This window comes from Medicago sativa, chromosome 7 (assembly GCF_051527215.1).
Source record: "Medicago sativa cultivar Bolivia chromosome 7, Bolivia_mono, whole genome shotgun sequence".
In the NCBI taxonomy this organism is placed as follows: Eukaryota; Viridiplantae; Streptophyta; class Magnoliopsida; order Fabales; family Fabaceae; genus Medicago; species Medicago sativa.
In genome coordinates, this window is record NC_140755.1 from 87,456,908 (window position 1) to 87,475,100 (window position 18,193).

At 31.9% G+C, this 18,193-nt stretch overlaps 2 protein-coding genes and 2 long non-coding RNA genes across 6 annotated transcripts; 1 reads left to right on the forward strand and 3 right to left on the reverse strand.

Annotated features, from left to right (window-relative positions):
• Positions 1-109: 109 nt before the first annotated feature.
• On the reverse strand, positions 110-3,006 carry LOC146909772 (disease resistance protein RGA2-like). 2 transcript variants are annotated; one of them, XM_085723025.1, is made up of 2 exons: positions 778-3,006; positions 110-687 (listed from the first exon to the last, which is right to left on the reverse strand). In XM_085723025.1, exons 1-2 carry the CDS (start codon positions 2,897-2,899, stop codon positions 332-334), a joined length of 2,478 nt encoding a protein of 825 aa, XP_085579151.1. In that variant the 5' UTR covers positions 2,900-3,006; the 3' UTR covers positions 110-331. The 2 variants fall into 2 exon arrangements, with proteins under 2 accessions (XP_085579151.1, XP_085579150.1); XM_085723024.1 differs by having other exon boundaries at positions 110-3,005.
• Positions 3,007-4,601: 1,595 nt separating this feature from the next.
• On the forward strand, positions 4,602-6,094 carry LOC146909773 (uncharacterized). Its single transcript, XR_015017646.1, has 2 exons — positions 4,602-4,683; positions 5,037-6,094. It is a non-coding gene; the product is annotated as an uncharacterized LOC146909773 (long non-coding RNA).
• LOC146909774 (uncharacterized) lies at positions 4,749-7,325 on the reverse strand. Of its 2 annotated transcripts, none has more exons than XR_015017647.1 (2): positions 6,815-7,325; positions 4,749-5,361 (listed from the first exon to the last, which is right to left on the reverse strand). It is a non-coding gene; the product is annotated as an uncharacterized LOC146909774 (long non-coding RNA). The 2 variants fall into 2 exon arrangements; XR_015017648.1 differs by having other exon boundaries at positions 5,097-5,361; positions 6,750-7,325.
• A 4,157-nt stretch (positions 7,326-11,482) lies between these two features.
• Positions 11,483-16,005, reverse strand: TFIIB (transcription factor IIB). Its single transcript, XM_085722780.1, has 7 exons — positions 15,466-16,005; positions 15,246-15,270; positions 13,865-13,994; positions 13,638-13,771; positions 13,419-13,507; positions 12,586-12,662; positions 11,483-11,906 (listed from the first exon to the last, which is right to left on the reverse strand). Exons 1-7 carry the CDS (start codon positions 15,816-15,818, stop codon positions 11,773-11,775), a joined length of 942 nt encoding a protein of 313 aa, XP_085578906.1. The 5' UTR covers positions 15,819-16,005; the 3' UTR covers positions 11,483-11,772.
• Between the last annotated feature and the right edge of the window lie 2,188 nt (positions 16,006-18,193).

The window sequence follows — 18,193 nt, forward strand, 5'->3', positions numbered from 1 at the left end:
TATTCTATTGATGAAAAGGACTCCTACAGAAAGAGTTAATTCAAGTTCAAGAAAAGTTGTAGTATTACTTGAAGCTTTGAATTAAAAGTGTGATTAGGAGTCATCATGGTTGATAATAACCTCTAGTTCAGTGTTAATAAAGTCATACAACATCATGATAATATCATATCTAAATATCCAATTTCAGCTTTAATCACATGTTTTCAACCAGAAAATGGTTTAGGAGATACAACAAGCATCTATTTATTTATTTGAAATGATATACAAACAAAAGAAACAATTTATGAATAAACGGACCCTAACATGTTTATCAACAAGTTCGATGACTTCATTAATATTTCCCAATGGAAACTCGCTTGATGTGACCAATCATGGGCCAGAACTCCCCAGATCGTGGCCGACATTTTCGACACAATTCAGGAGAACGATATACACAAAATTCTTCAAGTGCAGTGAGACGATGCATGTCCCTTGGAAGACTCAAAAGTTGGGGGCACAAATCAATATAGAGGCTCTTGAGATGAGTCATTGATGTTAGACATTCAGGAAGCATCTTGAGATTTGCGAACTTTCGAATTTTCAAGGTCTCTAAAGTGTCTACTGTGTCTTCAATCCATCTAGGTAGTTTCAGAAGCTGTGGAAAACGCTTAAGATGCAGATGTTTCATCCTCAATCTCTGGGCTGGGCCTTCATTGTTCAACGACAAGTTACAATCTTCAACTAACAGACTTTGCAATTTTGGGAAAATATGAAGAGGTAAAGAATTCAAGCTCTTACAGGATTGAATATACAATGCTTCAAGGGAAGTGAGTTGTGCTTGTTTCCCGCTGAACATAAGCTCCATTTTGTCACAATGATATAAACCCAAAGCTTGAAGACGACTCAAGCTTGCAAATTCATCCAGTGACAGAACAGATTGTTTAGTGGTTATATACAGTTGTCGAAGGCTTGTCAGCTTCTCGAATCCTTCAGGCAATTTTTCAAGTTCCATGCATCCAGTGAGGGACAAAACTTGCAAACTTTGGAGTTTGCAAATAGAACGGGGAAGTCTTTTGATTCGGTGGTTATCTCGAATATAGAGAACACACAGGTGCTTCAATTTGGCAACTGAGTTTGGCAGAGTCTCAAAAGAAGAATTACTTAAATCCAAATACAGCAAGTACTTATATCTTAATACCCATGTATTCAAAAGATTTTCACTTTGAAGACCCACTCCTTGAACAGGATATAATATAGTTCTCACTCTTTTGGACTTGGGAAACAAAGATTGGTCAAGCGAAACATTTTCTAAAAATGATAAATGCCTTGCTTGCTCTGGTATATTTTGAGTATTGGAGTTTACCATTACCAAGTCCTCTCTCGCAACATATATTGCAAGATCATGTATCAAATCGTGTACTTTGAACTTGTAACAGTAGCCGTAGTCTTTGAAATCCTCAAGAAATGATCGTGAATTTAACTCATCCATACATTTTCTTACAATCCTCTCTATCTTTTCACTTCCATTTTGGGGTTGAATATATCCAAGGGCTCCCAAAAGATTTATAATTTCATCACTATTGAACACAAAACCTTTGGGATAAAGGGAAAAGAAAGAAAAACATTGTTTCAAATATGATGGCATTTGAACATAGCTTAATTGTAGCGCTGGTAGGACATCATCTTCCTTCATTCGTAAATTCCATAGCCCATGGTCTCTTACGAATTCCCACCTGTGCAAATCAAAGTTTGAAAACAAGGAACTTCCTAATGTTCTCACGGCTAGTGGAACCCCAGCGCATTTTTTCACAATTTCTTTTCCGATCTCGACTAGATTTGGATACTTTTCTCCCTCTCCTTCCTTGAAAGCCCATTTGACAAACAGAGATAAACATGTCTCTGTAGAAAGACCTTTTAAAACATAGGAGCGAACTGTGCCCATCATCGAAGCAATTGCGTTATTCCGTGTTGTCACCATGATTTTGCTTCCTGCTGTAACATTTAATAAATCTTTCAAAGCAATCCATTTTACACGATCCTCATTCCATATATCGTCTAACACAAGTAAAAACTTTTTGCCAGAAAGGTTACTTCTCAGATGACTTTGTAGCTGATCAACATCATAGTGGTTTATGTTCTCTACAGTTGAAGTAGAAGCGGCAGAAGCTGAGTTGATGACTTTAATAAGGATCTTCTTGAGGTCAAAATCATCAGAGACACACACCCACATTTTTAACCCGAAAAGTTTATCCATCCTCTGATCATTGAACACCAATTTTGCAAGTGTGGTCTTTCCCAGGCCTCCAATACCCACAATGGGAACAACACACAGGCTTCTATTGCCACCACCATCACCCTGAGGATTTGGTTGCATCAAAAGCTTGATAATTGCTTCCATGTCATTCTCCCTCCCTATTACATCCAAAGCGTCAATATAGGAATGAGTCCTTTCTCTCCTTTGCACAGGAAGTCCGGGCTCAACACTGATTTTCACAAGTCCAAACCCGGTTCCTTCATCTGCAGCCTTATTCAGTCTGCCCCTAATATATTTAATTTGACGTGCCATCCTAAAACGGAAAGCAGGTGGACTAGAGGAAGAAATATAGTGGCGTACCTTCTTCCTAGTGCTGCCAGAATCTTCAACAGATTGCTTTAGGTTGACTTGCAAACGAAATTCATCCAAAACATCTTCAGCATCAGAGCAGATTTTTTGAATCTGTATCAACCATTCACACAGCCCACGTTGTCCGTCCTTCTTGTACTCGGCATCCAACAATACACCCCTGACAATTGACAAAGTGTCTTTGATCCCTTGGAGATCATCATACACATCGTAGGCACGAGAAGCTTGTTCAAAAGCATAAGAAGCAAGCTTCCCTAAGAGTGAATCTGCGATATTAAATAAAAATGTTTCGGCCATGTCAAGGTTAACCAGGAAATATGAGAAATGGAGTTGGGATGTAAGTTTGTTGATGTGGTAGTAATTTTACCTTCAGCTCCATACTTGGTTATATACCCAAGTCAACTGATACTCCCTCCGTCCCGGAATAACTGACCCATTTTCTAAAAAAAAGTGTCCCAAAATAACTGACCCATTTCAATTTTCAATACAACTTTCATCATTCCCAATACAATATAACACTAAATAATATTACTTTTATCATTCCCAATACAATATATTCCACTTTCCCCTTTATTTATACACTTTTCTTAATCTGTGTGAAAAACCAAAGTAGGTCAATTAAATTGGGACGGAGGGAGTAGTATATAGTCTACCAACTTATTTTAGTCATGGGGGGACCATTGCAATAATACTAGTTGTTTTTCGTTTATTTGCAACTTAACAAGACAAGTTGTTATTGTTAGAAGAAATTAAGAACCAAATGAGTAGTTTCCGTTAAAAGAAGTAGAAGCTCACATCAGGAAAATAAGCATTAAACTAACAGCACAACAAGTTTGAAGTTCGAGAAGGTTGGTGGCATTTGACTTTTGTTTGCTCTGCTTGCTTTCCTGTACTTGTTATGGTAGCTTCGTTTGGAAAAGCACACCCGTGACAAAGATGAATGTGATGTGAGGATGTAAGCTAACCTGTTATTCCAAAATCAAGGTCCTATCTGGATGAGCTTATTTTAGTTTATGTACATGGCATAAGTATTTATTTTTTTTAAGGGAAATGTTAACCAGTGCCCCCGGGGGCACTGGTTAAGGAGTCAAATATAGTAGTATCTTGCTTTGAAAGTTGTGCAATCATTGCATTAAAAGTTTAAAAAGTGTTCTTTTTGATTTAAAATTTCCACTTTTGGATTCCTTAACCAGTGCCCCGGGGGCACCGGTTAACAAGACCCTTTTTTTAATCGGCTATTCTCTACACTTAACTGCATAGACTATAGACTGACTAGTCCCCAAACCAAGTAGAACCGCAATGAGTAGCAAAGTTTTCTCTCAAGATATTTAACATTGTTATATGTAGTTTCTTAACATGTGTTCTAAAGGGTCTAAGGATGTACTCCCTCCGTTTCAAAATGAATGCCACTTTCATTTTCCAATGCAATAATAACTTTTTCTTTTCAATTATACCCTTCAATTAATATTATGTTACACAACTTCCAAAGTATTAATTTTTCTTTAATGAAAAACAAACCAATAGTTGATTAGGATAATTTGGTAAAATTGGTACGACATTTGACTACTTTATTTCATTCCTTAATATGTGTGCAATTGGCTAAAACGACACTCATTTTGAAACGGATGGAGTATGTAAAGGAACTCAAAAGTACAAATATTTAACATTAATATATGTAGTTCCTTAACATATGTTTTTAAGGGTCTAAGGATGTATGTTAAGGAACTCAAAAATAAAAATTTTGCATTTAAAATAACACAATTTATATTTTCTTAAAAGAACTTAGATATACAACTTTTGATACACAATTATTGTACCCCTTCTATGGCATGAAAGACGCATGGATGCTTAATTGTACGAGGTACTCCTTCCAGTCACATTTATAAGCAAAACACAATTTTTTAGGTTCATTGAATAACTAATGTATATGACTTATATATAGGTCAAATACATTAGTTATTCATTGAATCTAAAAAAACTGTTTTTTTGCTTATAAATCTCTCTTAATATAAGAAGGGAAGATGTTGTGGAAAATCTATTATTACCCTAAGTTGGTTGCTTGACAAATCACACAATTGAGGGTAAAAGTTGTCTAAAAATTACTTTATTGAACTAAATGACCACAATTAACTATGATGATGTCATGTAACTACTAAAAGCATTTGGTTTAGTTTATTAGCTCTACAAAAACACCATTTCCCTTACATTGCAACTAGATAAATTACTTTTGCATCAACTTTTATGTCTTTTACCAATGCTGCAAGTTGTACTCTTGGGGGCAAAAATTCAAATTTCAAATACTCTTTTATATATCATCCAATACTCCTTCACTATTATATCATTCTCCCTTTTTCTTCTTTCACTGTTTTTATGAGTACTTTTTTTTCTTCTCAATTTTTTCTAACAACCATTTTTTTCATCTCTGTTTTTGCAGAAAAATCTTGAACACATGAAGATAAATGAAACTTCTTTTATCTTCACAAAGGTATGAAGATGATAATGAACTCATTTTTTAGTTGTGCATTGTCTTTAATTTTTTTTTCCTCTTCATATCAAATCTCTATAACATGTTAAATGAAGCTTCTACATGAATGCATAAGAAACAATATACATATAAGAGGAAATAAAACAATGAATAAGTGGGAGAAGAAGTAAGTGAACACATTTTAAATCTTTTGCATCTTCTCATCTTCTTATCTTTGATATCTCTACTTCATATATGCAAGAATGTTAAATGATCATCTTGTGTCTCCAGCAAACTATAAAACAAGAAGAAAAGCACATATAAGTTAAAAGAAAAGCACAAGTAAGTAAATGATGAGAAAACATGGGTAAGTGAATGATCCTTTCTATTTTTTTCTTCCATTTCTATTGGATTTTAGTAATACTTGCTGTTTTGAAAAATATATAAAATTAATTTGTCAAAATAAAAAAAATAAAAGTTCAAGAAATAAAAAAAAATCTACACAAAATACATGTTTGGACACATTTCTACTTTCATTCATAGACATGCTTTCTTGTGTTACAACATCAAATGCTCAAATATCTATTCTGCAAATGCTAATCTCATTATTTGTCATTGTCATCTTTAATTTGTTTTAACAATGGATTTTTTTTTTCTTTGTAGGAAAGTTGAACATGGTTCTTATCTCTCCAAGAAACATCAAAGAGGGTAAATAAATGATGAAAAACAGCCGGAAGAAAATAATTGGTTCGAAAATTGTAGAACCATTGTGGTAACCATGATTCCAAATCAAAACAGTTCCCAAACCATGTAAAGTGTTGCTACCTAAAAATTTGAAATTTTTTGTTGCAGATAGATGAACTAGGAGATAAATACATGTCAATAGTGCGAGGATAATGTAACTGTTTTTCTTTTCTTTTCTTCAAAACATAAGATAAATGGTCTTTTTATGCAAACCTATTTCTAGAGATTCAACAAAAGTTACTGTATAAAAAAATACACTATTTAAGCACTATTTTTAGTTATTATATATTAAAAATAAACTTGATCAAAAAAAATATATTAAAAATAAATGTCCTGCTCACATACTTTTTCTACACAACATATATGGAAATAAAAATATTATGCATTCATTAATTTATTTATGTTATGCAAAAGAACAAATGAGACATCCGATTTTTATTCATTGTTAAAACAAAATTACACATGGGTGAACAGATAGCACAATTTTAACTTTCCATTCTTTGTTTTTTTTTTCTTTCACATTTTGAAAAAGAAAACAAAAAATTGAAACAGCAAACCAAAAGTCATTCTAACATTTACTCTTCAAAAATATTCCTGTTAGTATAGAGATTGACTATTTTTAAATTTAGTTTTTTTTTTTTTTGTGTATTTCAATTCAATTCCTCTACTTTTTTCCTTGAAAAGTTATTCTCTCTTCAAGTGTTTAGATAAAACAAAAATCCATAAAAGGAAATATCATAACTTTTCTTTACCTGAATAACTACTCAGGTACAAATGTAGAAAAATTCAAATTTATCATCTCTAAATAAAATTAAAACTCTAATCAAAACTAAAATAAAATGGCAGAATGATGAGAGAAAAAGAAAGTAAAAAAAATAAAAAATTGATGAAGTGAAAGTAAAAGAGGTTAATAGAGACATAAGATGTGAAGAACTTGACCTTTGTTGATACACCAACACAGAAATTGATGAAGGAAAGTAAAAGAGGTGAATAGAAAGAAGAACCTTGATTAATACACCAACCCATATTTTAGACCATAACACAATGGTGGCTGCAATTTCAGACGCGGTGGTCGTTGATGAAGGTATCTCAGATTCATGATTTTCTTTGTGGGTTTTGCAGAGGAGATAAATGAGATTCTTTCTATGGTGTTGATTTTTCAAAATACTGTCTATGTTGGTCGAGATCTAGCCGAGAAGGTGGTGGATGAGATGTTTAGAAATCTACCGGATCTGAAAATAAATTTAATATAATGATAGAAGAGAAAAAAAGATGAAGATTTGAGGGTAACTCGGCCAAAGGCGGTCGGAAATGGAATATGGAGGTTGTGAACAGTGTTGCGGCTGCTAGGGTTTACAAGGGGGAGGAGAGCTTCTCAAGATTCATTTTGTTGAGGAGAGAGAAATAAATTACCAAATGAGTGTCTCTGTAAAAAAAATATAAGAGAGTAAGAGATAAAATTAATTAAAAACTTTAAAATAGAGCTTATTCAAAAGAAGAAAAAAATTAAAATCAAGAGTGCTACAGGTCTATTTTTTAGGAAAGTGTGCTATAGGTCTTTTTTTTATGAAGAAAGTGTGCTACAGGTCTATAACAATTAAATCAAGAGTATTTCTTTTTTTTTTTTTTGTCGAAAAATCAAGAGTATTTCTAAAAAAATAAAAAATAAAAATTAAGAGTACTAATAGCCGCATCGTTGGTATCATTCTCAAAAAAGTCCAAAAGAAGAAGAAAAAAACTATGATATATGGATTAAATTGTGAATAACATAACTACTATATACAAGTTATTTATTATATACTCCCTCCGACCACATTTATAAGTCAAAAAATAATAAAATTAGGTTCATTGAATATCTAATGTATTCGGTTTATATATTGGTCAAATACATTAGTCATTCGATGAATTTGAAAAAGTTGTATTTTGCTTATAAATCTGACCGGAGGGAGTATGAGACAGTTTGTTAGTGACACAAATTTTAAAATAAATATTACTCTCTTTTTTGTCCTATTTATAAAAGACATTTAGATCAACAAAATGAATAAGTTGTCATTAATAAACGAGACAAGTTGTCACCGCTCAAAACTTAAAAAAAAAACATTATTATACACACGACATGTTGTCATTGATAAAAAAAATTAATATAATTATTATACACGAGACAAGTCATCAAAGATATAATTTTTAAAATAATTATTACACGCAGGGCAAGTTGTCGATGAGACATATTTTAAAATAAATATTATACATTAGACAAATTGTCGCTACTAAAACTTTAAAATAATTGTTATACACGGTACAAGCTCTCACTTATATTTCCGTAGATATTTTCGTATAGCAATGAATTATTGTTTGCAAAATGATACAAATTTTAAAATAAATGTTATACATCGAACAAGTTGCCACTAATTTAAAAATAATTATTATAATTGTGACAAGTTGTCATTTAATTAAATTTTAAAATAATTGTTATACCTTAGACAAATTGTGGATGATACAAATATTAAAATAAGTATTACACATGAGACAAGTCTTCATTGCTAAGAGCGTTATTATACACAAGCTAAGTCATCGTTAATTAACAACTACTTCTAATAACAATAATAACAATAACAATAACAATATATATAAATCGAAGTTCACCAAAATTTCATAATTGTCATTATAACTACTCATTATCTTCTTAATTTCATGTGTATAATGGGCATTTTGCAAAATTTAATTTATTTATTTTTAAAAAAACTAATTATGGATAGTGGTCATCATAAGTGGAGCTATTTCCACTGATAACTATTATTTATTTTGATGAACTTCGTTTTTTATATAAATTGTTAGTAAAATTAGATGCATTCTCATTTTTTAATTATAATATAAGTGAAAAACTAACTTAAAAATTTTAAAAATCAGTATTATACGCGATACTGATTCGATGGTAGTGGAGCAGACTTGTATTCATAATCGTCCTTACTAAAACTCATTACCTTCTCAATTTTATGGGTTAACTTTAAAAGATTTATTATACACGAAACAAGTTGTCACTGTTAACTTTCAAAATTATTACTATACACGGGCGAAGTTGTCACTGATATAAATATACTAGCATCTAATTCTACTAACAATAATAATAATAATAATATATAAAAATCAAAGAGCACCAAAATTTCAAAATCGTCGTTATTAAAACTCATTATCTTCTTAATTTCATGTGCATAATGGTCATTTTACAAAATTAAATTTATTTCTTTATTAAAACTAATTACGGGATATTATAAAAAAAAAATTGAAAGTACGGGATATGATAATAACAAGTGTAACTAATTTTCACTGATAACTATGAAACTAATTTATTTATTTTGATGGACTTTGATATTTATATATATTGTTAGTATTATTATATGCATACTCCCTCTTTTAATCATAATATAAGTGAAAAACTAACTTAAACATTTAAAAAGCAGTATTATACGCGATACATGCTATCATTGAGTACAAATATAAAATAATTATACCAAAATAGACAAGTTGTCACTGATATAAATTTCAAAATAATTATTAATCACGTGATATGTCATCACTGATATATACTATAAAATATTTTATTATACACGAAACTAGCTGTCAGTGTTAGTTTTAAAAATTATTATTATACATGGGCGAAGTCGTCACTGATATAAATCTACTAACATCTACGTCTACTAATAATTACTTTTATACACGGGCGAAGTCGTCATTGATACAAATCTACTAACATCTACTTCTACTAACAATAATAACAATATATAAAAATCGAAGTCCACCAAAATTCCATAATCGTTCGTATTAAAACTCATTATCTTCTTAATTCAATGTGTTAATCTTAAAAGATTTATTATACAAGAAACAAGTTGTCATTGTTAACTTCAAAAATTATTATTATACATGGGCGAAGTCGTCACTGATACAAATATACTAACATCTACTTCTACTAACAATATATAAAAATTGAAGTTTAGCAAAATTTCATAATCCTTCTTATTAAAACTCATGATCTCCTTAATTTCATGTGCATAATGATTATTTTGCGAAAATTAATTTATTTGTTTTTTATAAAATTAATTACGGATAATGGTCATCACAAGTGTGACTTTGCATTTTTTTATAAAGCATAACATATTTGACAACCTCATATTATGTGAAGATAATGGAGAAAATCAAATTTTCAACATCATTGTCAATAATGATCGCAAGTTAATTGTACAAAAAAAATGATCGCAAATTAACTACACAAATTGAACAAAAGTGGGATAACTTCTCGTGAATCATTGAATTCCGACAGGGATGCACTGTCAGATTTAAATTTTCTATCAATAATTGTTATGTTTGTCATGTATTTCGTATAAAATAGGACTATGTAGGTTATTTTCTATTAGTATATGCATTAACGTTGCATCTCAATTGTCTTTTCTACATTTTAATTTTAATTAATATTAAGTATCTTCTACTAATTCAAAAAAGTTTAATATACCTTCAAACATATAATACACAAATAATTCGACATTTACTTTACATTGACATACAATTCAATTATATCAAAACTTTTATTAAAATTTAATGATTTTTTATAAATAACAAACATTTACTGTACCCGTGCGTCAGCACGGGTTTGTTACTAGTGTGATTGAAAAGAGTAAATTTTGTAACATATGCCCTTCAGGGTTTACAAAACACCGGAACTCACCAGGACTATGTCTCGTTAATGAAACCTTCTACTTTAAACTAGAAATGGAAAAGATTTTGATTCATTTATGTGGGTTTGGAAAAAGGAGGCGGAGAGGAAGAGGTTGGAGAAGAAAAGCCAATTTCAAATCGTTATAATTGACATTATATGTACTTCTATGACATGAAAGACGCATGTATGTTTAATGGTACAACCTCGGGTGAAGATCCTCTCCATTTAGAAAATAAATGGAAGTATGCAATTTGGAGAGAGATAGACACATAAAATAGGTAATGGGTCCTACCATAAAGTGGGTCCCACCATGATTAATTACTTTTGACTTTTTTATGTGTCTTTATCTTTCCAAATGGTAGAAATGGAGAGGATAATAAATGGAGAGGATCTTCACCCTACAACCTCTGATCCCACTCAACAGAACAATTAGTATGTTTGTTGTCCTTCAATAAGAAAAAGATGCTCATTTAATGATCCCATTTAAATGTACTCCTTCTATGGCATGAAAGACGCATGGATGCTTAATGGTACGAGGTATTCTTCTATAGTCACAAACATAAATGAATAGTGTTTGGACATACAAACATAAAGAAATTTTTTCTAATAATAAAAAAAAATATTAATACTTTAAGAAAAAGTATTTTAATGTATGTGTGTCTAAGCCACTATTCGTTTATGTTTGTGATCATAATAGAATATCTCCTATCAGTAGTTTAACGGTCACCATGTGGTACCCTTTCAAATATCAAATACTCTCCTGCTGATAGTTAATACAAAAGTTTACACTCTTCTCCTTTATAAGATGATTGAATCATACTACCCTCTTCATTTCTTATATCTTCTACTTCTATTTCACTGTTGAAAATCTTCTTCAGAGGGTCATTGCAACCTTATATTGCAACAAAAGTAAGCACCCAAAGCAGTTCAAATAAAGTTGCCAATCGATATCAAAGAGGTATAATTAAATGAAATGGACAACAAAGGTGCCCCAATGATTTTCATCAGCTTTACGGGAAAACATCATGTTTTCGTTAAGGTCTAGCAAGTTTTGTGATTTTATCTATGAATATGGTACCTCTCCAGTCTCCCCTAAATATTTGAATGAGGAGGCTTTCAATTCAAAATAGTTATAGTTATTACGCGACGCTTTCATTTCAAACAAAAAGTATACAAAAGTTCAATAAATCCAATACAACAATTTTAACTTTCAATGACATCTAGGTTGTTTAATATCACCGGAACTGTTTTGTTTCAAGGGCTGCAAAGGTTCTTCAGATCCTCTTCCTTCGCATACCAGTTTGGTATTATCTTCGAAACATGGGGATAGAGATCCTTGTATGAGTTCCTAATGGTTCCTTCTGCAACTCCTGTAGCAACTGATATATCTGCAACAGAGAAATGGGTTATGTACAAGTATGCAATGACTTCAGCAATTAGCTACCATAAAAGAGAGCTGAGAACATAACTTAGATATATAGAGGATGAGTTTTTCAATGACATGTGGTTCCCACAATTTTTTTCTAAATTTCTAGATATATATACAAATTGTAACATCAGTATTCAGTATATGTATAATGTATCGTATGGCAATTGATCACATAATTCAGTGGAGCAGCAGCTAAATGTCCTTTTGCAAATGACAGATCCACAGTTCAAATCCTGTTGAAGTGTTTATTATATTCCTCTGTACATCTTAAAAAATTTGTTTAAAAAATAACATTTTCCGCTTAAACAAACAAAGTTCCTTGTTTTCAAAACAATTATTGCCGCCGAACCGGGTGCAATATATATATATATATATATATATATATATATATATATATATATATATATATATATATATATATATATATATAAGATCCAATTAAAAATTCATCCACAGTCCCACCACTTTTAGAAACTTATTTGAAGTCAAATTTAAGACCAAATAAAATTCACGTCATCAATTCTATGGAATTGGAGAAGCAACTTTCACAAGCAAATAAAGCAACTTTCATGTTTTCCAAGAACTGTCACAGACCCTCCCTCAAAAAGTAAAAAAAAATTAAAAGAACTGTCACAGACCTTTGAGAGGTTTTTTATCATCTGAAAGCTGAGTAATGATGTATATAACTGCTGCAGCAATTGATATGGGACTTCTCCTGGCAGATTAAATGATTTTAGTGTCAACAATATTATGAGAATGTAAAGAATCCATAAAAATTAAGGTGCTGTGAAATAGACTGAAAGTTTATGATAAATAATTGAACCTAAATAGGTGAACCATCATTATATATGGTTTCACACCAGACTCCACCAAACTAAACAGTAGATATAATAATTTTAAAATAAGTTGTTTTAACTCATAGGTGGCTGATTGAATAGCTCAGTTGAAATATTTCAAAAATTACAAAGTTGTCCTTTTCTCTCTCAAAACTCAACCTCCTGCAGTCCTGCAGAGATGTACTCAAGTCATTGACAGCGTCAGTGCCATCCGATCAACGACTAAACTAAACCATTCACTCTCACTTCTGAAGGATTCCACCCGGTCTTTATTCTAGAGTTGTGCGTGCAGTGTAATTTTTCATTTTGGTAGCATCTTATGATGCTTGTAACAATCTTAAGTTTTGTTTCCAAAAAATAAAAAACAATCATAAGCTTTACAATCTTAAAAGTCCACACCCCATCCTTAGGTAGGATCTTGATCTTGACAACATTGTGTTAGGGTTAAATCTATAACCCTAAACTAAAGCAAATATTGTTGGATGGTGATTTCATTTTATCAGAGAAACCCTACCCAGCCCAGAGTTCTCACTTTTGCCACCCAAGTTTTCTCTTAGAAGCTGCACTATATGACAAGCCAGTGGATATCTATTTCATTATTTAAAGTCTAAAGAAAAAAGTCAAGCAAAAATTACCTTATATCAAATTCTTCTGATTTCTGAACAGATTCCTGAGCAGCTTTAACAGCTTGATGATTCATACCAAGATTAGAACAAAATCGTCTCTAAAATTTGAGGTGAAAAATATGTTAGTAATAATACAAAGATAAGATTTATGCGATGAGTTACATCACTACACATTGACTGAAGTAGAAAGTTGTGCTGCACAAGTACACAGCAATAAAGTAAACTCACCATAAAGTCCCCAGCATGAATTGTTCCCATTTCAACAGATTGACCGCCATTCTCCAAACCCAGTTGTTTCACTATGTATTCTTTTGCGCGGCCAATTTCCTTCTTGGTGGCTCCATTGGCAATCGAGCAAATTTCTATTTGAAATTCATCAGGTTCAGGGAAGCTCATGCAAACAGGGAAAAATGTATGGGGAAACATCTATATGTTAAAAGAATCATAGGATGTACCCTTTACGGTGCGTGGCTTGTCTTCTTGTCGACAAGCAATGTAGAGGCAAGCAGCCAATAATGCGTCCTGATTTCTTCCCCTGCTAGACTTCTGATCTTCAACCCGCTTATATATCTCATTAGCTCGGTCCTACAAATCGATAGCAGAAGAAACATAAGAGAAATAAAAAACACTAACTTTACATGGAAATTAAAGTTTGAGATTAAAAAACTACAACTTTTTCAAGGTGCAATTGATACAATACAAATAATCTAAATATAGTTACAGCATGCTTCACACGTCAGAGGATATCAAAAAACATTATCTAGCCCTTCTTCTCTGTCAGATAGCATTCAGTATCACTCATCATCACTCACAATTAAAAACTTCTGGAGCAGTTTCACTTTCCCCAACTTATAACAAAGTGAACTTCCTGTGAAAATTTTAAACTGCTCATAAATTTTCAAAACAGGGCTTGAATGTTTGGCTCCCAGAACTTCTACACACCATTCTCAACAAATTTCCCCAAAAAAGGTTCAAAAAGGTCAGAATCCAACAATGCAAATTGCAAACCACGTCAAAAGAAGCATTGCAGTCTCGCTCTCTTTTTTGGAATAATACACATTACAAACTCTCATCAAACTACAAGCATTATCTAGGAAGCCCCGCTACTCCAAAAAATGCCAAAGTATCGGTGCCATGACACGTATCTGACACTGATACATGTCTGATAAGTTCCGGGGAAGTATCTGAGAATTAAAGTTAATTTTATAAAAAAATAAAATGGCCGATACGTTTGTGATACGGCTGGGTGCATCTGATACGCACGGGATACGCAAAATGGCAGGGGTTTTTTTTTTTTTCCTTCACCTACTTTTCCTTAACGCAAGGAACACAGCGCTGTTTCCTTTTCATCAAAAAAACAAAACACACCTTTTGTTTAAAAGCTAGGGTTTTCGCTTCTTCATCCTTTCCACATAACCCTCTCCTCCGTCAACACCGCTCTCTTTCTCACCTCTGGTAATTATACTTCCTCCTCTCTTTTTTTCCAGTTTTTATGTTAGAGACCGATTCAATGCTACAACTACTTATCTTAATAAGTGGATCTTACAATAACTTAAAATAAGAGACCAATATAATATATAACTTAACATATGCCACAACCACAACAATAGATGCTTACATGCCACAGTAGTGTTTGATACTGAGACAACATGACACCGACAAGTGTGCTTACATTGAATTATGTCATTTTTTAAAATTATTATCATTGTCGACGGGTCAGTGTCAGTCTGTATTTCACAGATAAGCACAGGTTCATGAAACTTCCATTATATTGATTAAACGAATGTGAACGACAAAATAAATAACAATCCAAAATAGAAGACGAAATACACATACCTTAATGGTCGGAACCAGTCCCAACCTGAACAAATTTCATCAGCGATTCATGTCAGCAAAATTCACATTTGCCTCAATCATCAATCAAAACAACTAAAACTAATCTCATACGATAATAATAAACATAGATACATCAAATTACGAGAGTTCAATTCAACCATAATAATTCAAAAATTTACGTTAATCAATTCAATACAATCACACAAAAACCCTAACTAACCTCTCAGCCATAGTACCAATAGTTTTGAACGCAAGGATCAATCCACGATCGGGATTAGAACCGCGATTCTGCCAACGACCGAGAGAAGACGAGAGAAAATCACCGGAAGCACCGTTAGGCTTAGCAATGACGGTGGAGAGACCACCATCGGTAAGGAGAGGGTTACTGGGACCACCGACACGAACGGGATCGTTATCACCGGATTCGTTAGCGAAGGTTCGCCACTCGGAGGTTTCATCGATGGAGTGAGATTCCAAGACGAGACCACACTCCGAACAGACTGCATCGCCGGCGGAGTGGTCGAACACCACCTCCGTCGCTCGCTTGCAGTCGCTGCAAAACGCATCGGACATGGTTTCCGAGTTTCTCTCTCTAGGGTTTCAAGAAGAAAATGATTTTTTTTGTTGTCTTAATTTATTTTTTTCAGTTGTTATAGATCGATTAGAAAGTGAGATTTTCCATTGATGTGTTAATTGTGTTTTTTTTCGGTTATTTTGTGAGAGCGTTTGAAATGAAACGGAGGATAAATTAATGGAAGATTTGATTGAAGATGTGTTTGATGGTATTTATAGGCGGCGTTGTAAGAAATTACCTAAAATAGAAAATAATAAAATAATTGAAAAAATAGTGGGTTTGGTTTGTAAGATTGATGGGATTGGGAAGATCATGCCCCTTTCGTGTTGATTCCCAATTTACTTCATTTATCTATCTATCTTTTATGTGAATTTGTCAATAACAAAAAAATCTATCTTTTATGTGAAAGATCAATACATTTATAAGTAGGATTCACTTATTAAAATTGATTTTATTAATGTATTATTTGTGTTTATATTTCTGATAAATAGAGTAAATTCAGACTCGTTAGGTTGTGACTGTTTATTAAGAACTTTCAGTCTTTCTTCTATATTATCATCCCTTCTTTTTTAATTCTGATATACATTCTGATTCTTTTTTGTTTTGGACTTAGGGCATGCTTGGATTAGCGAATTTGAATTTTATATATTGAGAGAGTTATTTGTAAAACTATCTAGTAGAATTTATGAAAACAAATTTTGATGTGATTGTTCATAAATTGTTTCCAACTTATTTAAAAAAAAAAAAAATAATGGCTTGTGAACTTGGTTTAAAGGTTATTGTTATTTGCAAAATTTAAAAATTGCCAAATAAGCTAAAGTTGGCGCGAACATCAACATATTGGTATGAGAATTAACAATCGAAAATTATGAACCAACCAAAAGAGAAAGAGATTCGACAAAGAAAGATCATTAGAAAGCAAGATTCAAACATATGTCAGACAACACACTTTCACTATATATGCAGATAGTGGAGAATGTGATCATCTTGAATGTGGTTTGTCGTTAAGGGACCAACTCGACGAAGAGTTGACCAACAAAGAAAAAGAACGATTGTATGTATCGATTTCAACAATATGTGAAAAACAAGTGTGTGTATTTTGTTGAAATTAGTTTAACAAGACAACTATCGAAACATGGCATAACATTAAAGACGGTGTTACTTAGTTTCATTCATTTATGGCAAATGTTAACTTGTGCCCTTAAGTGCACATTTTAAGGAACTTATTATAGAAGACAAATGCTAACATGTGCCCCAAGGGCATATGCTAAGGAATTTAAAATAGAAATAAATGTCTTAAAAGTTGTGCATTCAACTCTATTCAATTTTTTTAAGTCAAAATTTTGTTCTTTTTTATAAAAAATTTCTAATTTTAGATTCCTTAACTTGTGCCCTAAGGGTTAGGGCACAAGATAACAATACCCATTATAGAAATATGCATATTTAAAGTCGTGCAATCAACTTTTAAAAAATTAAAATATTATGTATTCCAATGTAAAATTGTCCTTTTTAGATTCTTTAACATGTATCCTTATGACACAAGTTAACATATAACCCTATAAATAATAGTTCTCATAAAAGAAACTGAAGCTTTCGAGAACATTAAGTATATTGTCCACTATCTTTAAAATTCTTTTATTCCTTTAATTTTTTTTACTTGCAGATTTATTTTCTTCTCTTTTACGTTCCACAATTTCTTACAAGTTATTTTTCACTTAATCTTTTAAATATGATCGTCTTTTTACATTCAAGTGATTTAATTCCAATCAATTTCACCGTAAAACTTAGAAATCATTTTGGAGATATTTTCAGAACTACTCACATAAGCGTGTAATCTAATTATTATCTTGCTATTATTGTCGCATTTGCATTGATTAAACATTCATTTGTGTTTCATATTTGATTGATTTTTCTTAGCTCAAAAATATTCATAACATATCCAAGAGTTCGTAGATGAGAAAACACGGATCTCTTCTAACTTAATCAATGTATTGAGTTCAAATTCAACTTTGGACATGCAACAACGTTAAAACATTTTGGGTGAGTTTGTCGTTCATCTAGGTCTCACAAGGCTCGTGAGATTAGTCTTCGCGGTTGCGCACGCGGAAGATCTCTGGTTTACACAACAACAAAAAAAACATAACATCATGTAAGTACAACTCAGTTGGTAACTGCAAGAACAATAATATGGATCAGGGTTTGAACCCGGACTCTCCACTTCTCTATATTTAAAATATCTTTGTATAACTGTTTATGTGTGTATGTATATAAACAATTATACAAAAACAATTTCATTTATATTGTTATAAAAGTAACTTATGCATAATTGTTTATGCAAAAACTATAATAAATTAAGGCGTTTATCCGAACAACA

Coding starts and splice junctions, on each gene's coding strand:
- TFIIB (XM_085722780.1), bottom strand. CDS start 15,818: ATGTCCGATGCGTTTTGCAGCGACTGCAAGCGAGCGACGGAGGTGGTG. Junction 15,271..15,465: donor ATTGGTACTATGGCTGAGAG/GTTAGTTAGGGT, acceptor AAATTTGTTCAG/GTTGGGACTGGTTCCGACCA. Junction 11,907..12,585: donor TGATAAAAAACCTCTCAAAG/GTCTGTGACAGT, acceptor TCTCTGTTGCAG/ATATATCAGTTGCTACAGGA.
- LOC146909772 (XM_085723024.1), bottom strand. CDS start 2,899: ATGGCCGAAACATTTTTATTTAATATCGCAGATTCACTCTTAGGGAAG.